The sequence below is a fragment of the Bufo gargarizans genome, chromosome 2, assembly GCF_014858855.1.
Source record: "Bufo gargarizans isolate SCDJY-AF-19 chromosome 2, ASM1485885v1, whole genome shotgun sequence".
Taxonomy (NCBI): Eukaryota; Metazoa; Chordata; class Amphibia; order Anura; family Bufonidae; genus Bufo; species Bufo gargarizans.
The window spans coordinates 324,432,320-324,454,137 of record NC_058081.1 but is presented as its reverse complement, the minus strand read 5'-3'; the positions used below and the strand labels follow the sequence as shown (position 1 = coordinate 324,454,137).

General features: G+C 45.9%; 1 protein-coding gene and 2 non-coding genes across 3 annotated transcripts; all 3 read right to left on the bottom strand.

The window, feature by feature from the left end:
- Positions 1–11,689: 11,689 nt before the first annotated feature.
- TRNAM-CAU lies at positions 11,690–11,761 on the bottom strand. Its single transcript has one exon. It is a non-coding gene; the product is annotated as a tRNA-Met (tRNA).
- Positions 11,762–13,675: 1,914 nt separating this feature from the next.
- On the bottom strand, positions 13,676–21,604 carry N6AMT1 (N-6 adenine-specific DNA methyltransferase 1). The gene is made up of 7 exons (XM_044277245.1): positions 21,431–21,604; positions 21,153–21,285; positions 18,815–18,901; positions 16,773–16,863; positions 15,783–15,866; positions 15,488–15,629; positions 13,676–14,398 (listed from the first exon to the last, which is right to left on the bottom strand). The coding sequence occupies exons 1-7, from the start codon at positions 21,498–21,500 to the stop codon at positions 14,286–14,288; spliced, it is 720 nt and encodes a 239-aa protein (XP_044133180.1). The 5' UTR covers positions 21,501–21,604; the 3' UTR covers positions 13,676–14,285.
- TRNAD-GUC lies at positions 16,533–16,604 on the bottom strand. Its single transcript has one exon. It is a non-coding gene; the product is annotated as a tRNA-Asp (tRNA).
- Positions 21,605–21,818: the final 214 nt, after the last annotated feature.

Here is a 21,818-nt window from a genome sequence, read left to right as displayed (position 1 = left end):
CACCGACCCAAACTGCCCAGGCAGTTCAACAAATGGGGGCAGCCCCAAATCAACCATAGGACTGGGGCAAGCCAGATCCACAAGTCGGAGAGACAGTTATGCTTGCTGCCCTACAAATAATACAGGATGAGATATCTGGAACAGCCATCCCATCAGATGTGATGAAGCTGATACCTCCCCATCTATGGTCCTCAGGACCACAAGATATTGGAAGACTAAAGGTCCAGCCGGTAGTAGTCACGCTCAAGTCAGGTGCCATCCTACCACGCAAACCCCAATATCCATTGTCAGTGGCACAAATAGATGCAGTGACTAAGCAAATCTTGGCATTCCAAGAAAAGGGAGCAATAATTAAAACAACCTCTCCGTGTAAAACGCCCCTTTTCCCAGTTAAAAAGAAGGGGAAAAAAGGTCAGCCAGACACTTATCGTATGGTACAAGATCTACGGGCTGTCAATGAAGTTACAGTCCTGGAAACACCAGTGGTATCAAACCCATATACCCTTTTGTCATGTGTGCCTCCAGAAGCCACTCGTTTCACTGTAATTGATTTGGCAAATGCCTTCTTCTCAGTGCCACTTCATCCAGACAGTCAATATCTTTTTGCTTTCACACATACTGGATGCCAATATACCTGGACGGTCATGCCCCAAGGAGCACAGAACAGTCCTTCTCAGTTCAGTAAAGCCATGTCTTCCATACTGGATGAATGGAGAATGGAGCATGATACAGTGACACTCCTGCAATATGTGGATGATTTGCTCTTGCGTGCTGACACTGCACAAACATGCAGAGAAGCTTCTGTTGCACTACTACTCTTCTTGGCTCAACAAGGATGCAAGGTCAGTCTTGCGAAAGTACAGTGGTGTCAGGACAAGGTGGTCTTCCTGGGCCATTGTCTCAGCCCTGGGGCTAAACACCTGACTGAAGATAGGAAAACAGCGGTTATGAAGATGACTGAGCCTACAACACCAAAACAACTTCAAGCCTTTCTAGGACTCATCTCATACTGTCGACCATGGATTCTGGATGCTTCAATCCTCATGCAGCCCTTGTATGATTGTGTTCCTTCTCAGCCTTTCTACCTCACCTCTGAGGCAAAACAATGCTTTGAACTATTAAAACAAGCAGTCATATCCTCTCCAGCCTTGGGCCTCCCGAACTACAACTTACCATTCAGACTCTATGTCATGGAACGTCAAGGATATGCCACAGGTGTGCTAACCCAACTACATGGAGGCCGCAGTCGCCCTCTGGGCTACTACTCAGCCAGACTTGACCCAGTGGCCAGAGGAAGTCCATCATGTATCCGAGCCATTCATGCATGTCACTTGCTATTGGACAAAACAGCTGATGTTGTCCTGGGTCATTCACTTCAAATCCTGGCCCCTCATGACATATCAGCCATCCTTCAGCAGACTCAGCCAAAACACTTGTCTGCAGCTAGACATCTCAGAATGCAGTGTTCTCTCTTACTTCCAGATACGGTCACTATCGGCAGATGCCATGTCCTCAATCCAGCTTCACTCCTTCCTTTCCCTCAAGGGGGGACTCAAGAAGGGAAGGATGACAACATTGATGCCACATACTCAGATGATGAATTTTATCACGGGGAAGCCCATGACTGCCTACAATTAATTGAACAAGAAACTGAGCCCCTATGGAACATCAAAGAAACTCCTATTCCGGACCCGGACTTGACACTGTTTGTGGATGGATCTAGATACGCAGATGCAACAGGAAAATTCCACACAGGATATGCAGTTACCTCAATGGGAAAAGTATTACAGCAACAACCCCTTCCACCTGATAAATCAGCACAGGAGGCTGAATTAATAGCTCTGACTGAGGCTTGCAAGATGGCAGAAGGGAAAACTGCAAACATCTATACTGATTCACGTTATGCTTTTGGAGTAGCCCATGATTTTGGACCAATATGGAAAAGCAGGAAGTTTCTGACAGCAGGAGGCACACCTGTGAAGAATGCGGAAGCTGTGCAGGCACTGATGGAAGCTCTAAGCCTCCCCATACAAGCTGCGATTTTGAAGATCAAAGCCCATTCAAAAGCAAAAACTCCAGAGGCCCAGGGGAATGCTCTAGCAGACAAGGCAGCTATAGAAGCGGCAGTGAGGGAAATGAAGGATCTCAGCACCATAATGGCTTTTGCTCCGGGTAAAGTGGCCAGGAAAGACGGTGGAATTCCAAAGGGATTCTTCCTCACTAAGGAGATCTTGGAAGACAGACAACGTGAGGCTACAGATGATGAGTATGAGGTGTGGGCTCGTAAAGATGCTGGCCCAGATGAAGATCGAATATGGAGACTGGGCCACCTCCTGTGCCTACCGAGAAGTTTATATCCAAATGTAGTCTGTTGGGCCCATGGACCCACACATCTAGGGAAGACAGCCATGAACAATCTCATATCCTCCATATGGTTTGCACCCGCCATCTCCACTTACACCTCTCGATATGTGAACAGCTGCATGGTCTGTGCCAAGTGCAATCCAGGGAAGCTGGAGAAGGTTCCCACAAAGTGCCTAGCAAAACCCTTGTACCCTTTCCAAAGGATCCAAATCGACCACATCCAAATGCCCCCTGCACAGGGGTTCCATTATGCTTTGGTGGTTGTAGACATGTTCTCTGGATGGCCAGAAGCCTACCCCGTGAAGAACCAGACAGCGAAAACTACTGTGAAGAAGTTGTTGAACGAGGTGGTTTGCCGGTTCGGGGTACCTGAAGTGATCGAGAGTGATCAAGGGACTGCTTTCACTGCGGACATTGCAGAGGAAATATGAACAGCTCTGGGAACGCACTTGGCCTTTCATACACCATACCGCCCAAAAAGCAGAGGAAAAGTAGAGAGAATGAACGGTACTCTGAAACTAAAGATGCTGAAGATGGCCCAAGAGACTGGCAAACCATGGCCAGAAACCCTTCCAATTGCCCTGGCCAGTGTTCGCCATACTCCCAGGGGAAAAGAGAAACTATCCCCCTTTGAGATCCTATTTGGTAGTGCCCCTAAGCTAGGACAGTAGTTTCCAGAACAGCTTGCATTACAGTATGACTGTCTAGCTGATTATGTGATTGCTCTATGTAAACATTTTCGAGTTTTTTCTTCAATTCCAGATCCTGAACAGATTCCTGGAAGTCACAAGTTGCAGCCCGGAGACTGGGTCCTGGTAAAGAAACACGTCAGAAAGACACTGGAACCCAGATTTGAGGGGCCTTACCAAGTACTGCTCACCACAGCTACCTCAGTTAAACATGAGGGAAAAAAGAACCACGCATCCCATTGTAAAAGAACCACGAATCCTGACCCACCTCCTGAACAATGATGATATCCTTTTTCATTCTATTCATCATATGGGGGGGTTATGTAAGCTCAGACAAATGTTTCTACAAAGATGTGTGCCCAAAACCTCCGCTGAAATGTCATTTTTGGGAACCACATTCAGACAGAAGTCCTTTAGTCTTCTGGGTCAACTTAACCAAAGAACTTCAAGTATATGACTTTGATTACTGTGATGTTGCTGATTGCAGATGTTATGATTTGATGACCATACAGGAGTATAAACTGTTCCAATACTATATCTGTGTTACTGAAGCAGGTAACTCTTACTGTTCCTCCTAGTCTAATGTCATCACTAACACAGGGGAAGATTGGGGAAATAGGCCCCAAAAGGCTTTAAAAAGTAAGGATAAACAGGGAAAGAACCTGATACATAGAATGCGTTTATTTGACAGAAATGTGGGGAAAACTCGGCCCAGTGGTTGTCAGCTATATCCAAATACTATAACTTGCAAGGGTCCCCAAAAATGTTACCCCCTGACCCTAACATTGCAGAACCCACAAAGGACAGATCTGGGCATGTACGTACTCAGAAGATACCCGTCAAATTATAGAAACTATGCACCTTGGGGGCAGTTCTACCTAAAGGATTTGGCAAGTAGGTTCATTGGCCCAACTCCAACCCCTGGAAACCCCTTATTGCCCCTTGCTCGCAGTCAGGAGGGAAGGAAACCCTATACAGTGAAAGAAACCTTAGTCACAGAAACTGGCTTTGCAGATCGTAATGTGTGGCTTGATTGGGTGAGATATACTACAGCCCAGGCCAATAGGAGTGCGTGTATAACTTGTGCTGCAGCCCGCCCCCACCTAGGTACCGTTCCTCTGCATCTCCCTCGGGATCATTTAACCTGTTTCCTTGGCCTATACACCAACTCCACATCTAAAGAGATAGCCTGTGAACGATGGAAAAACCAGTACCCTCTTCTTAATGAAGGCCCCAAGATAGTTGGTATTACTATATACAAGGGCAACTACACTTGTTTTGAGATAGAGGGCAAGGAAGGAATTACCAGAAGGCTATTGTGGTGAGATAGTACATACCACTGGACAGGAGTATAAAATCCATCTTGTGAATCAAACCCAGGCTCTAGGAGATATAATATGGATATGTGCAGACATGAAATTGAGAACAAAAATCGAAGTACAATGGCATGGTCAGTGTGCATTAGCCATGGTATTGATGCCCTTCCATATTTTCGATATCCCTAATTGGAGGAAGGTTGTAAGTCAGATACAGCAGTCTCCGAGATCCCAGGGGCACATAGGGACAAGGGAAAAACGGGAGACTATTCCAGGTGGTAGTTTGGACACTCATGTATATATAGATGCTATTGGAGTCCCAAGGGGGGTCCCTGATGAATTTAAGGCACAGAATCAAGTTGCAGCAGGATTTGAATCTATATTCCCAATAATTGTGGTAAACAAAAATGTGGATTGGATAAATTATATCTACTATAAACAGCAACGCTTTGTGAATTACACTCGGGATGCCCTAAAAGGTATAATAGAACAATTGGGTCCCACCAGTACTATGGCATTCCAGAACAGAATGGCTTTGGACATGTTACTGGCAGAGAAAGGAGGAGTTTGCAAAATGATAGGAGAAACCTGCTGTACTGTCATACCCGATAATCTAGGGCCCAATGGGCAGGTTATGAGTGCTTTAAAGGGATTGACCTCACTATCAGAAGAATTAAAAAGGAATTCAGGAATAGACAATTCATGGGCAGAAGGGCTAGAGAATTGGTTCAAAAATTAGAAGCAGATGTTGTTGCAAATTGGTATCATCATCGTTGTTTTGATTTTGCTTGTTCTAATTATCTGCTGTATTATTCCCTGTGTAAAGAAATTGTTCAACAAGGCAGTTGATGAGGCTGCACCAGAGATGATGATGGGAGAAGTGTATGAAGACTTCGATCCAGAAAATCAGGAGCACTGATGACCTCCAGTCCCCCCATATAATGTCAACACCGGTTAGGGAAAGATCATCTGACTTCCCCATGCTCAAATCCAGTGTCACGGGAGGTTGTTCGCTAGGAATGACTTGTCGTGGAAGCTGGTGAAGAGGAGGCCGAGCATTGGGACAGATGGTTAGGTTTAGGGAGAGAATGAAATTCAAGGGGGGACTGTTAAAGATGTGTGAATTTTATTCTATATTTTTTGTATATCTAGGACTGTAATGAGTTAACTTTTTCTTTTTCCAAGTGCCTTCCTCCCACACCTCTCTCTCTGTCTCAAGCTGGAGAAGGGAGAGGGGGGCAAAGAGCTGTGCTGTGGGAAGTGTCTGATTTCTCATCTTTCTACAGGTGTCCTACAGAGTGTGGTGGAAGGCGTAAGCCAATCATATGGCTTGAATCTTGATGATATATATTATTCACTGCCTATAGAGAAGCACCTCTTTGAAGTGTCACATATGACGTATGCAGTATTATTGTTAGATTGTCGGCCATTACAAAATGGCGAACACCTAGATGTTTACATTAGTTCACATTCCAAAGTGGTACTCACTGCGCAGATGTTGAAGTGTTATCTCTGTTTCTCTTATCACTTTTTCCTTTTTGACCAATGAAACAATGTTTTAGCCTCAGAGAGGACTGCCCTCTTCTGAAGATTCATATACGCTTAGCCCATGTAATAAAGTTAGAGATTGCTTTGACCAACTTCTGTGTCAGTGTCCAGTCTCTCAACCACGCGTGGATATTAACCCCCTGAGGGTACATTGATTTGGAACAACAGCGTGTATCTTAACTGCCCTAATTTTAGGGCGACTTTATCAACATCTTTTTCGGGGTGACGGTTGGGTTGAGGTACCGGCAACGACATTGGGGAAATGTCGTTCGTGTAGACGGCTAACTACACTGGTGGATGGGGCCACGGAACCTCCTGGGTACAGGAGGTTCTCGATGATCTCTTCCTGAAATTTGAGGAAGGATCCTGTTCTCCCAGCCTTACTGTAGAGAACAAAACTATTATACAGAGCCAATTGAATTAAATATACAGACACCTTCTTATACCAGCGTCTGGTTCTGCGGGAAACTAAATACGGAGACAACATCTGGTCATTGGAGTCCACCCCTCCCATGTGAAGGTTATAGTCGTGGACTGAGAGGGGCTTTTCAATGACACGGGTTGCTCGCTCAATTTGGATTGTCGTGTCTGCGTGAATGGAGGAGAGCATGTAAATGTCACGCTTGTCTCTCCATTTCACCGCGAGCAGTTCTTCATTACACAAGGCAGCCCTCTCCCCCCTTGCAAGACGGGTGGTAATGAGCCGTTGGGGGAAGCCCGCACGACTAGTTCGCGCGGTGCCACAGCAGCCAATCTGTTCTAGGAACAAATGCCTGAAGAGGGCCACACTTGTGTAAAAATTGTCCACATAAAGATGGTACCCCTTGCCAAATAAGGGTGACACCAAGTCCCAGACTGTCTTCCCACTGCTCCCCAGGTAGTCAGGGCAACCGATCGGCTCCAGGGTCTGATCTTTTCCCTCATAGATCCGAAATTTGTGGGTATAGCCTGTGGCCCTTTCCAGAGCTTATACAATTTGACCCCATACCGGGCGCGCTTGCTTGGGATGTGTTGTTTGAAGCCAAGGCGCCCGGTAAAATGTATTAGGGACTCGTCTACGCAGATGTTTTGCTCAGGGGTATACAAATCTGCAAATTTCTGGTTGAAGTGGTCTATGAGGGGCCGAATTTTGTGGAGCCGGTCAAAAGCTGGGTGGCCTCTGGGACGGTAGGTGGTGTTGTCGCTAAAGTGCAGGAAACGCAGGATGGTCTCAAATCGTGTCCTGGACATAGCAGCAGAGAACATGGGCATGTAATGAATTGGGTTCGTGGACCAATACGACCGCAATTCATGCTTTTTGGTTAGACCCATGTTGAGGAGAAGGCCCAGAAAAATTTTAATTTCGGAAACTTGGACTGGTTTCCATCGGAAAGGCTGGGCATAAAAGCTTCCCGGGTTGGCGGATATAAATTGAGTGGCATACCGATTTGTTTCTGCCACGACTAAGTCCAAGAGCTCCGCATTCAAGAGCAGCTCAAAAAATCCCAGGGCCGAACCGATCTGAGCTGTCTCAACCCGAACTCCAGACTGGGCGGTGAAAGGGGGAACTACAGGTGCGGCTGAAGTTGGGGACTGCCAATCAGGGTTTGCCAGCACCTCAGGGATTCTAGGGGCTCTACGGGCCTGTCTGTGCGGCTGCGACCAGGTAACTACTGCACGTGCCACCGTACCAGCTTCAACTGCCCTTCTGGTGCTCGCCACTTCACCAGGTTCTACGGCAGTGCTGCTACTAGGTCCAGGGAGGGCTGCGCTGCTGGTGTATGCCTCACCACGTAATCCGACAGCGCCAGCCCCACTCTGCTGCCCTTGAAGTGGATCCTGCGCAACCTGTGGTCTAGCGACACGGGGCCGGGTACGCCTGGTGGTATCAGGGACCTCAACCTCCTCGTCCGAACTTTGTGTCAGACTACCACTGCTTTCTACAGGTTCATATTCTGACCCGCTAGATTCATCAGATGAGGGTTCCCATTCCTCATCCGACTGGGTTAGAAGCCTGTAGGCCTCTTCAGAAGAATACCCCCTGTTTGACATTTGGGCTACTAAATTTAGGGGTATTCCCTGAGACTACCAAAGAAAAAAAGCAAGCCTGTCTTACAAATGGGAGGCTAGCGAAGTACCGGAGTCCGCTGCGGTTGATAAAAAATATCAAAACTGATTTTTTTATTGCCGCAGCGCTTGTAAAGTGATTGTGCAGTGATAATAAAAAATAAAATATTTGTCACTGCGGTGGGGCGGGCGTGGGTGAACGCAAGTGTTGGCGACCGATCAGGCCTGATCGGGCAAACACTGCGTTTTGGGTGGAGGGCGAGCTAAGGTGACACTAATACAATTATAGATCTGACTGTGATCAGTTTTGATCACTTACAGATACTATAAAAGTACAAATGCTGATTAGCGATACGCTAATCAGCGAATAAGTGACTGCGGTGCGGTGGGCTGGGGCCTAAATGATCGCTAACTACCTAACCAAGGGGCCTAAACTATCCTAAAACCTAACAGTCAATACCAGTGGAAAAGAAAAAGTGACAGTTTACACTGATCACTTTTTTCCCTTTCACTAGGTGATTGACAGGGGGCGATCAAGGGGTTAATTGGGGTGATGGAGGGTGATCTGGGGGCTAAGTGTGGTGTTGGTGGGTACTCACTGTGAAGCCTGCTCCTCTGCTGAGACCAACCGACGAAAAGGACCAGCAGAGGAGCAGGGAAGCCATTTAACACATTATATTTACTAATATGATCTGCTATATGGCTTCTGATTCGATTTTTTAAAAATCAGCAACCTGCCAGCAACGATCATTGGCTGGCAGGTTGCTGACGAAATACTCCTTGAACTTTTGCCGGCCCGCGATGCGCATGCGCGGGGCGGCTCTGACCGAAATCTCGCGTCTCGCGAGATGACGCACGGATGCGTCCAGGAGGAATGAATCGACCGCCTTCAGGACGCATCCGTGCGTTAGGCGGTCGGGAGGAGGTTAATATAACTGCCTATTCTTGTCCCTAAAGAGTGGACAAGAATAGGACATGTTATTTTATTTTTTTGCGGGGCCACGGAACGGAGCAATGGCTGCGGACAGCACACGGAGTGCTGTCCGCATCAGAGCCGCCAAAACTGCGTCTTAGATGTGGACCAAAACAACGGCTGTGTGCATGAGGCCTAACACAGTGAAAAATGGAAATGTGAACAAGGCCTACAGCAAACTTCACATGGAATGATTGTCAAGCTTGATCCGTGAAGAAACAAAAGTTTTGGGGTGACAGTCAATTAGTAGGAGTAATGGTCTAGCATTGAAATTGCTCTAGCTACTTGGATGCAGAGATTTGGAATCCATTTTCTGTCCAATAAATGCTTTTCAGATGGCAGCATATGTATTCTGTATAAATCAGAATAAAATCAATGGTATGGTCCAGGCCAGGGGCGTTGCTAGGGTCTGAATACATCCAGGGCACAAGCCCACGTGGAGCCACGCTCTCATCGCCATGGGGAGGGGGGGGGGAACCTTCACTGTAGTTATTAACTCCTTTCAGCAGTCCCCCCTTCAGTGAATAGTGGACTGCTGAAAGGGCCTAGCCGTCTGGGCAACCCCACAGATCATCCTAACCTATGGTCAGCCTAATTTAAAATTAAGCAAACCCCCCAAATATAAACTAATCCCATAAGTTGGAACCCATCAACTCCCCCCCCCCCCCAGTACTTGTGTCGCCACTTGCAGGCTGTGCGGGCATGAGTTCAGAACTTCAGTCCCTTCGGTCCGCAATTCTGTTATGCGGCACGTGATCCCGCGAGACTCGTAACCTCCCACGGTGGGACTCGTGGGATCACGCGCCGCAGAACAGAATTGCGGACTGAAGTGAAAGAAATTCTGAACTCATGCCCGCGCAGCCTGCAAGTAGCAGAACAAGTACAAGGGGGGTTGGGATATGATCTGTGGGATTGCCCAGACGGCTAGGAATAGCCTAATAAAAAAAATCCCACCAGCATAAGTATCCGGGGCTCCAGCCCTGAATGTTCTGGCTGATGAGGCCCCAGTGGAGCAAAATTGAGAAGCCTCAATCAGATGATGTACATATAGCATCTGACTGAGCTGGGTCAGGACCAGCAACCACCATGGGCACATTCCGCCCTTTCCATCAGCTTTAGAAAGGACATTATTGTCTAAAATGTCGCCGATGATAACCTTGGAGGCCAGTTTCACACAAGTGCGTTGTGAACGTCATGTGAATGTATACTGCTCTGAGTTCAGATTGGAAGACCCATAGTAGGGCTGGGGCTCTCATCTGTAAGATAGGCGCATTATGTGCCCGTATTACTTTCCTGGGACCTGACCTTACAGTGTAATTGGGGCTTTAATAAACACGTGCAGATTTCACCCTGACATCCACAGGCAGTATCTGTGATGGGAACTAATACTGATCACAGACACTTAACCCCTCAGATGCCATTGTCAGTAGTGGCGAGGGGGCAGATTAGCCATAGACCCTACAGGGAAATTTCCAAGGTGGGACGATGCCCAGGGGGCCACTTGTGTCCTCCTCATGGCTTCCAGATAGATTCATAATTAAATGATGCTCTCAGCATTAATTAAAGGGATATTCCCATCTCAGACAATAGGGGCATATTGTTAGGGACCCCTAGGACCCACACCTATCTCGTAAACTGAGCCAGCAAAAGTGAAGGAGGGCGCATGCGTGGCGCCACCCTCCCTTCTTTTCTATGGGGCCACTGAAAATAGCCAAGTCCTGGCTTGGCTATTTTCGGAGGCCCCATATAAATGAATGGGGGGCAGCCGCAAATGCACAGTGTGCCCTCCTTCACTTTGCTGCCTCAGTTCACGATATAGATACGGGTCCAAACGGTGGGACCCGCATCTATCAGACAATATGCCCCCATTAGGAATACCCTATGAAAGAATGCACTTGACTGCCAGTTGCAGGTGCCCTCCTGAATTCAACCTGTATCACTGTTTTTTATTTTTATAAGAATATTGTTTTTTATATATATATTTTTTTAAACCTGTTAGGGTTTAGGGCAGAGATGACATATTAGGAGGCACAGGCTGATGATCCCCCTCACAAGCTCCAGGATCTTATGGCAATTGAGTGGGCAGAGCCTGTGGAGCATAGGATGCCATAAGACCACATGCCCCCCGAGATCACGTGATCAGCCACGTTAGTAACTCTGCTGCAGTACTATTGTATCTCAGGCAGCAGGTTGATGGATGGTTTGCTGAAGTAGATCAGCACCGGTTGTAGGCAGTAAAGGGTCCAGACAAAAAAGACGCTGAAGCAGTTAAAAAATCAGCACCACTTTGCAGAGCACCGAAACTGTTACTATCACTGCTGTACCGCACACTGTCCATGTCCATCGCACTGGTGGTTACTCCACCTTCCAAGCAGCCGCTCCACTAACCCGGAAGTGACGTTCGCAGCCTCCTCAAGGCTGCAGCGTGGACCCAGGCTTCTGCCCGCGACAACAGCGCCACCTGTCTTCAGTATAGCGCCACTACAGTGCTATCGTTTTTCATCGGCGGGGACCCCGTAGTAGATTCCCGTTATGTTCACGAGCGGTGCTTGCGGCTTAGTGTACCTCGACCTATGTGACAAATATCATATGCGAATAAGACGATGTAACTGTGGAGAGTGATAGCTGCATTACGATCAACTGATTGCAGGAATCATTTTAGTAAATAAAAATAGAAACCGAAACAGAGTTAAAAAGTTATTAAATAAAATATTTAAAACAAATTAATAAAAACAGGAGAAAAAAAAAATAACTAGCAGAGGATGGTTTCGATCCATCGACCTCTGGGTTATGGGCCCAGCACGCTTCCGCTGCGCCACTCTGCTGTACACAGTTCAGTGCTTGACTGGAAGAGACATAACCTAATGTGGAAGAGTCCCTGAAGCTGCTTATAATAGGATCCTGCATGTTCCTTTCTTGTAACGAATGTAATTTCCACAAGCAAAAATCTCCCACATGAAGCCAATGTAATGCTCCCCTTCAACTTAACAAACAAAAAATGTAAATAGGTGTCATTTTTATAAGTAAAGGAGGACCTCACTTTTGCAATTAAAGGGGTTCTCTAAGATTTAGCTATTGATTTTCTATCGTCGGGATTAATAAGAGATTTGTGGGGGTCTGACTCCCGGGACCCCTGCCGATCAGCTGTAGGGGGAGGCTGCAGCAATCTTTGAGCGCTTAGATCTCTTCCTGAGGGTCCATTCACCAGACTGTAAGGGCTCTGTGCCCATATTGCCATCCGCAATATACGGGCACTGGGCGTGTGCAATACATGCTGCGGATGTGGACCTATTGATTTGAATGGGTCCGCAAAATACAGCAAACCATAGGACATGTCCTATTTTTTGCGGAGCGAAGGCACGGATTGGAAGCCCACGGAAATACTCTGAAGCGCTTCTGTGGGCTTTTAGGTCCATGCTTCCGCATGACAAAAAAAAAAAAAAGGACATGTCCTATTTTTTGCGGATTGCAGACCCATTCAAGTCAATGGGTCGGAACTGTAGGATTCACAAGGCCGGTGCCCATACATTGCGGAACGCTATTTGCAGTCCGCAGCACGTCGAAGGAGCCCGTACGTTCATGTGAATGAGCCCTAAACCATGTGACGTCACGTTCATCAGTCACATGGTGCAGTTCTGCCCCATTTAAGTGAATAGGGCTGAGTTGTAATAGCAAGAACAGCAACTTTCCTATCTATGGCGCTGTGCTTGGTAAGCTGCAAGGAGGCTGTGACCTCCTGTACAGCTGATAGGTGAAGGTGCCAGGAGTCGGACCTCCACTGATCTCATATTGAGGACCTATTCTGAGGGCAGGTTATCAATATGTGAATCCAAAATAACCACTTTAAAGGGATATTCCCATATGAAACAATGGGGGTATATCGCTAGGATATGCCCCCATTGTCTGATAGGTGTGGGTCCAAGAACAGAACAGGGAAGGTTGTGGCTGGAGGACCCCGGGTTTCCCTGGGTCCAGCCACCACCAAGCGCTCTCCCCATAGTACTGAACAGGAGTGCACCGCTACCACTGCTCCCATTCATTTCTATGAGGCCAATGGAAATAGTCGAGCCAGTGCTCGGCTATTTTCATCGGCCCCATAGAAACGAATGGTGGGCAGTTGTGCATGCGCAGTGCGCTCGCCACAACTTTCAGTGCTCCTTCTCGGTGTAGGTGCGGGTCCCAGAGGTGGGACCCACACCTATCAGACAATGGGGGCATATCCTAGTGATATGCCCCCATTGTCTGAGATGAAAATACCCCTTTAAGGTTGCAAACTTTTTATTTATTTATTTCTGTCTCGGAAATGAATGAAGGGTACATAGAATATGGTATTTAATTTTTATTGATTTTATTTACTTTTTACGGGGTGATAGAAAAAAAGAACAATTTCATGATTAAGGACGACTGGCAACACTGATAACACCCAGTTGCCAATTTCTTCATAGGTTTCCAGTAGGAATAACAGGGAAACAGAACAAGACAGTTCTTCAAAATCGTGTTGCAGAATTGGGGAATACATTTACTAAAACAGACATATCAGGAGTGGTAAGGGCTCTTTCACACGAGCGGATCCCGTAGCCCTGTTCCGGACAGCAGAGACACGGAGCAGTAACATGATTGATAATGCTCTTTGCCTCTCTGTGATCTCTTTACTACGAAATCACGGTGACAACTTTATCTCCCTGTGATTTTGTAGTAAAGAGATCACAGAGAGGCACGGAGCATTATCAATTATGTTACTGCTCCGTGCCTCTGCTGTCCGGAGCGCGGCTTGGCTGTTTTTTTGCGCAGCAGATTACCCGCACGGCATCCGCTCGTGTGAAAGAGCCCTAACAGCTTCTCTTTAAATGTTATATTTCCAGTATATCACGGGGCCATAACCATAAACAGTATGTATTATGTATGTACAGTATGATTAGACAATTGGGACAGAGATGCAGCTGCACAAATCCACTCAGGTAGTTCAAATTTGACTTTTATTGCGGTACATTAATCACAGTTATAAACCACATATTGGAAAATAGAACCTGCTTACACATTTCAGACTATGTCCTTACTGATGGCTACGACTCCAGATGACAACATACATCTAGGCGGAATAATAGTTCTGCATAATCCTGGTCCTGGAGACTGCTGTTCTCCACATTGCACCGCTCTATTCTCTTCAGATCCACCATGTTCAACTCACATGCAATGTCACCAGCTTCCAGGAATGAACAAGCTGCACCTCATGGACCTCTCAGTCCATCCCCTCTTTTGTGCGTGTGATAGGTAAACTATGTCCACAGAGTGGATCATCCGATATATTCCTTTTAGAGGATACTCAGCAGCATGTCACTATGTTCAATGTCAATCTGTAGTTTTCCAAAATTTTAATATCGTTAGATGTTCTCTTCCCGCCTGTCTAGACAGCACCTTGGATCCTTGCAATCCATAGGAATTCATTTTTTCCAGGATCTCATCTGAAAGTAGAAACAAACTATATAAATATTACATTATGGTGACCAGTCTGCCAAACAAATATACATATATATGTATCTGCAAAGTCAAATAATCTGACAAATCTGCCATTTTCGGGAGAGCCGAGGTAGCAGACTGCCAGAAATTTGATCTCTTTTAATAGACAGATGTTATAACACCTAGCGTGTTGACGTGTGGTGTCATCTGAAGGGAGAAAGTTCCACAGAACACATTTATCCTAAGTCTTCTAAAGGCCCAAAGCAACATTTTCCTATATAACAAATGTATAGTATAGGTGAAAGGTGTTGTCCGATCTTGGAGCTGACAACTTTTGAGGTCCTAACCTGTGCTCCTGAAAATAACAAACCCTACCCACCGATCCAGCTGCTGCTTAATTCCCTGCAGAACCAGGAAGCAGCTTGGTCCCGTGACTGGCCATAATGGTCATAGGACCACGCTGCCTTCTGATCCTGCAAGAACTGGAGGAGGCAGGAAATGAGCAGATGTGGGCCCGTGGGCAGTTGAGTGGGCTTTGTTATTTTCAGGGTAGGACCTCAGGGGTTGTCGACTGCACTACCCCTGACAACTCCTTTAAATCTCAATTTGTAGGCTCCATGCAAAGGTCTATATTACTTGTATGAGCCTAAAGATCCATGGGCAACGCATGTGATGTGCCTATATGTTCTGTGGCCATATATGTGGCCTATGTGGACACCCTGGCAGAGGATACATGTACTGTATGTATAGAAAGTCACACTGGGCCCTGTGGCAACACAGCACAGTTATACTTCTTCTGCCACATATCAGGTAATTCTGACCAATCTGGACTATATGCTATATTTCCACAGAATTATCTGACAGATTACCAAAACATTACTGCGGTATGTTTATGACACACAAATTAAAGGTGGACGGAGCTGCAGATACTGATCACCTATCTGATCGGGGCGAGGGTCCGACTTCAGATCAGCAGGGGTACCTGATCCCCACCCATCTGATATTATTGACCTATCTTGAGGGTAGGTCAGCAATATCTGTAGCCCAGAGAACCCATTTAAAGACTTGCCTACAGAAGACATAAAACATCTCACCAGGGTTGTTCTCTTTTAGAACCAGTAGGTACAATAATCCTTTTGAAGACAGGAGTTTGGGAACCAGAGGTAGAAACCTGTCTATAACTTCACGACCATTTTTACCTCCAGCCCAGGCTGCCTCTATTCCTTTACCTCCTACCTAGAAAAACAAGGAAAAAATAAATAAAAAAGAAGAATATTTTTACAGTTACTCACATTCACATCTATGAGAGTTACAGAATCACCTAGCCCACTCAGCTCCTAACAAATGTGAACATTGCCCAATCTATTAGCATCTTTGGCTCAAACACACCTCTTCAGAAGGGGTCACCACATAAGGGGGGTTAAAGAGAAGAAGGTCAATTAGTCCTTGTAACCGGGGCAATAATCCGCTTACCTGCAACAAGAAGAAATGGCCAACATACATTAAGACCTGCCAGCATAACTGTGCCATAAGACTACAATGGGCCTTTTTGCTAATACTAGTTGCAATATGAAATATAATTATTGCTACTGATGGAAAACTATTCTATGGCTCAGGAAAAAATAATCTGTCCATAGCAGCAATTTCCCTTTATAGGTCAATGGAACAAACTTCCAACAGTTTTCATTTTAGTAAAATACATACTTGCCTGTTTCAATCACTGAAAAAGAACACTCCTGAGTTACTACTATGGAAGGCTACAGGATCTTACGTGTTGTTCTGCGAGTGACCACTTGGGGGCACTGTTTAATGAGAGTCTATGGAGTAGGAGTCTCGGGGTCTATTTTACATTATTACGCAGCCCCGAAAATATGCATTTTCCATGTAGAGCAACTTACACTATTATTTTAATGATTAATAAGATCACCTGATCACACTTTTTCTTTAGATGTAGAAAGCTCTTCAACTGAACAGCACATACTAGGAAAGCTCTTTTTCTGAGCAAACAATGGCTCCTCCTGTGCATACAAGCTTGCAGTATACCGTTTTGTAATTTATAAAGTGCTACAATGCATATGAGACGTTTAAAATATTGGTTAAAAAATAATAATGATATAAAAATAAAAATAAAATGTTTGCCTCCCCGTCGGGGAATCGAACCCCGGTCTCCCGCGTGACAGGCGGGGATACTTACCACTATACTAACGAGGAATTGCATGAGTGCTGCTCTCCTCTCACCTACTTTAACATTGCTTATAAAAAGCTGATAAACTTAAACTTGTCCAAGTAACACACAGGGTACATACAAATAAAAAAAAAATTGAATCCTAGAATAAAAGAACAAAACTAGAAGCATCTAGTAATAATGTGGAGAACTACCATGTCAGTAACAACAGGGTCAATGAGCACAGTGTTGGCTAGTGCAGTCTCCATTGTGCAGAATGCAGCAGTCGGATTAATATCTGTACATCTGAAACAAAATGAATACAAGAATCAGAAAAACTAAAAGGATTTTCTAAAACTGATAGAAGTCCAGTAGGCAAACAGCATTACATTTATCAAAAACACTACTAAGGGTGCTTTCAGACTTGCGGCAGAGGATTCCGGCAGGCAGTTCCATCGCCAGAACTGCCTGCCGTATCCGTCAAAACGTATGCAAACTGATGGCATTTGTCAGATGGATCAGGATCCTGATCCGTCTGACAAATGCATTGAAATGCAGGATCCGTCTTTCCGGTGTCATCCGGAAAAACAGATCCGGCATTTATTTATTTTTTACCTTTTTTTTCGGTCTGCACATTCCGGTATTTTGAATGCCGGATACGGAACTAATACATTCCTATGTAAAAAAAATTGCCGGCATTCAGGCAAGTGTTTAGTTTTTTTTTTTGGTTGGAGATAAAACCGCATGCTGCGGTATTATCTCTGTCCTGATCAGTCAAAAAGACTGAACTGAAGACATCCTGATGCATCCTGAACGGATTTCTCTCACTTCAGAATGCATGGGGATATGCCTGATCAGTTCTTTTCCGGTATAGAGACCCTAGGACGAACCTCTATGCAGGAAAAGAAAAACGCTAGTGTGAAAGTACCCTAACAACAACAATACCAAATAGGTCCGCATCCGTTCAGCAATTTTGCGACAAAGGGGTGGACCCATTTACTTTTAATGGGGCCGGAATGTGCTGTCCGCATCCGCATTTCCGGATCCGCAAAAAAATAGAACATGTCCTATTCTTGTCCGCAATTGCGGACAAGAAAAGGCATTTTCTATGAGAGTGCCGGCAATGTGCTGTCCGCAAGACACATATGGACGTGTGAATGGACCCCAAGTCTCTTGAAACAGGAAAGATCTCATGGACTCTAGGCATTTTACATGTCAGGTTTCAAGTATCAGACAAGTCCTTAAAAGGTATTATCTCATCACAAACAACCAAATATGAGAGGCAAATCCCAAGATCCCAGCAAGCCGCTACCAGTGGCTGATCACTTGCCCTGCAGCAATCGCTGATACTACAATTGTTGGTGTTAAAAAATGTAATAATACATGCAGCCATTCAAATGAATGGACATCCATGTAATGTATAAATAGTACAAATTCACTGTGGCTCAAAGAAGGTAGTCTAGCGGAGACAACCATCTATAACATTCATGATCCCTCCCATCTATGCCATCCATACTCCCCCCCCCCCCCCCCAATCTATAACAGTCTAAAGCAGAGACACCCATCTATAACTCCAGAACCCCCCCTCCCCCCCACAAGATCTATAACAGCCATACTCCAAAGCCCCCCCCCCCCCTCTATTACATCCATATTACTTATTGACTGGGGTCACCAATACCTTAAGGTCCCTTTAGGCGGGATGATACAGCAGGCGATTGTCAGAAAGGAAGTGTTCCTTCCCGGGAATTGTCTGCTTGTCGGTGGAGAAGACCGTACATTTACATGCAGTCAGAGGTCGCACTACATTTTTTTCAGAACAGTAAAAATACTCCTCTGACCATTTTTGAGGAGTATTTTTAGCCGAGGAGGAGTATGAAATTGTGGGAATTAAAATACATAATACGTAGGCCTACACTTGCTCACATCTGTGTTGGAGGCTCCGTTTGGTTTTGTTGAAAAGCCTTATATGCAGGACTTTTTTGTCCGCAATTTGCGGAACGGCACGGACAGCCTTTAATATAACTGCCTATTCTTGTCCGAAAAGCGCGGACAAGAATAGGACATGTTATATTTTTTTTGCAGGGTCACGGAACAGAGCAATGGATGTGGACAGCACACGGAGTGCTATCTGCATCTTTTGCAGCCCCATTTAAGAGAATGGGGCCGCATCCAAGCCGCCAAAACGGCAGCTCGGACGCGGACCAAAACAACGGCCGTGTGCATGAGGCCTTATTCAAAACAGGAAAATGACACTTACAGATACCAAGCTTTAGGTCCGATAAGTGAAGCTACAAATGCTGACACCACACCAGACCCACAGCCTATTTCTAGGCAGATCTCCACTCTGTAGGGGAAGCAGAGAAGATGAAAAGGCTGGTTTTACACATTACATTTTAGGGATAGGCATACAAACAGAAAAAAATAGTTATTAATGTCATTACACCAAAACACGCATACAGTTTTTCCACTACCTACTTTTTGAGAATTGTAAAATAAATGTTCACGTGAGGTTTTTGATGTACCTTAATGGCCTGGTAGTCCGTCACACTAGGCCTTATTTACACTTGTGTATTTGGTCTTTAGAACTATAAGGATACCTGCAGAATATGGAACAGAATTTCTGCCGGCTTTTCGTGCCGATTTCTGTGCGTTTCTGCACCAAAAACCACATGTGTTCCTTGCAGTTTTTGATGTGGATTTTCTGCAGATGTCACCTTTGTATGGGTGAAATCCGCACAAAACTAAATAAAATAAAAAATAAAAAACACTAACAATTGACATGCTGCAGAACTCAAAATCCATACAGCAGGAAAATTTCCAGACGGAAGAAAAAAAAATTAAAATCAAAGCGTAAATGAGATCTGTCTAATCTCATACACTTCGCTGGTACTGTATTAGGAACGCACATGGCCAGAATCCATGTTTTGTAGATACGCAATTTGCGGACCACAAAACACGGCGCAGTCATGTTCCATGTGAGAATCGACACGAAAAAACATGTGTAATCTGCAATGTGTGCAGGTAGCCTAAGGCCTCGTGCACATGATCAGCCCTTGAAACAATTGTTCTAGACCAGGGATGCCCGACCTGCGGCCCTCCAGCTGTTGCAAAACTACACCTCTCAGCATGCCTGGACAGCCTACAGCTATCAGCCTACAGCAGGGCATGGTGGGAGTTGTAGTTTTACAACAGCTGGGCCGCAGGTTGAGCATCCCTGTTCTAGACAAATAGAGACTGTCATGCTATTTTCTACAAAATCCAAAAAACTATGACATTAGTGGCACAGTAAAGGCACATACACAAGTTTGAGTAGAACATCATGGCTCTGCTTATAGGGAGCCTTAATATGTCCATGTGCATGTGCATGTGCATAAACTCTAAGCAGGACATTTGTCAAGACTGGCGTTTTACATGCCAGTGGTTGTGCCAAGCTTTTAAGTTATTCCCTATCCACAGGATAGGGGATACATAGCTGACTGCTGGGGACCCCCAGAGATCACAAGAACAATGGTCCAATCCCCTGTTCTGATGGAGCTTGGCTATCTCTGGCACTCCCATAGAGAACGAATGGAGTGGCAGTGCACTTGCATGACCTGCCGCTCCATCAAAACGGAGGAACAGAACCCCTGTTCTCATTATCGGTGGGAGTCCCAGTGGTCAAACCCCCAGCAATAAGCTACTTATCCACTATCCTGTGGATAGGAGATAACTTAAAAACTTGGTACAACCCCTTTAAAAGGGTTATCAAATCTTAGACAATGGGGGCATATCGCTAGGATATGCCCCCATTGTCCGATAGGTGCGGGTCCCACCTCTGGGACCTGCACCTACAAGGAGAACAGAGCGGAGAAAGTTAAGGAGGGCGAACCGCGCATGCACAACCGCCATCCATTCATTTCTATGGAGCCGCCGAAAACCTGCGGCCCTCCAGCAGTTGTACAACTACAACTCCCACCATGGCCTTCTGTAGGCTGTCTGGGAAAGATGGGAGTTGTAGTTTTACAACAGCTGGAGGGCCGCAGGTTGAGCACGCCTGCTTTAGATGCACTGCAGTTACTAAGAGGCGCATACCTCTTAATATTTGTGGCGCATCTTTGCAGGTCTGTGTGACAAAGTGGAGAACTAGACCAGCAAGTGAGCAAGTCTACATCCCACTATAATCTAGGCCAGTTTCCTGGCGTCAATTGTAATACATGTGATGGCCTGCCTACATCAGCCGCTCTCTATTTTGAAAAGTGGCGAGTACACAAAGTTGCAACATTATGCTCTTTTTTTATTTATTTTTTGCGCCACTTTTCTGGTGCAGAGGAGATGATAAATGTCCTTCTAAATATTTCCATTAGGCTCCTTCTGCATTTAGGACACATTCCTGGTTTTGGCTAAAAGTGCTTGTGACGATGGATCCCTTCTCCTCCGAGGGACATGCTTATCACAACCACGTTTTGAAAAAAAAGACAGATGACAAATACTGCCAAAGTGTGCGATCCGAAAGCGGGGGTGGCACCAAGTCACTGGGAAGTGAGCGTGACCATTGGCATTGGTACAGCAGTGGGCATCATACTCCTAGCACTCCATGCCATCCCTACCACAATTACCCGGATTTCAGCAGCTCTGCCTCCTTTTCCAAGGCATCAATTAAAAGAAAGGTGTCCTCTGCTGGGTCGTACACGTCAGCGAAGGCTCCTCGGCCGACATGGGAGTACACGGGAGTGGGGAACATGCTGCAGGCTGAAAGGTAAAATCTCACGGTTACTATACGGAGTGCAGAAGCTGCAGCCAGGCACTACAATGACTACTGCACTGTACTAATAACAATGACGTCACAAAGAGCACACATGTGACGAGGGCCCAAGCGTCACTACGTCATACTGACCCCGGTGGTGTTTACAGTCTGCCCCGCATCGCACACTGACGGAGCCCGAATGCAGTGGGTAGAATGACATAGGGGTCACGTGCTAACAGGCTGTCACGTGACTTTTCTGCGCGCTCCTTTGATGCGCCGCCATGAGCTTGAGGGAAACGCGTTGTGAGAGGTCTGCACTGCAGGCTCCCGGCTAGAGCTGGAAGACAGGGGGGGCGCAAGCCTGAAATCTGCTAACCAGGCCATTTATTTCATGTTCAGAGCTGGAATGAGCCACACTTTTGCTTCAATGGGTTGTCTGAGATAAAAAAATAAAAAAATTCACATAAGCTCCAGAATGGTGTAAAACAGTGGCGCCCAAGCAGTTGTAAGGGTGAATTCATAGGCAGACCTAGTTAAC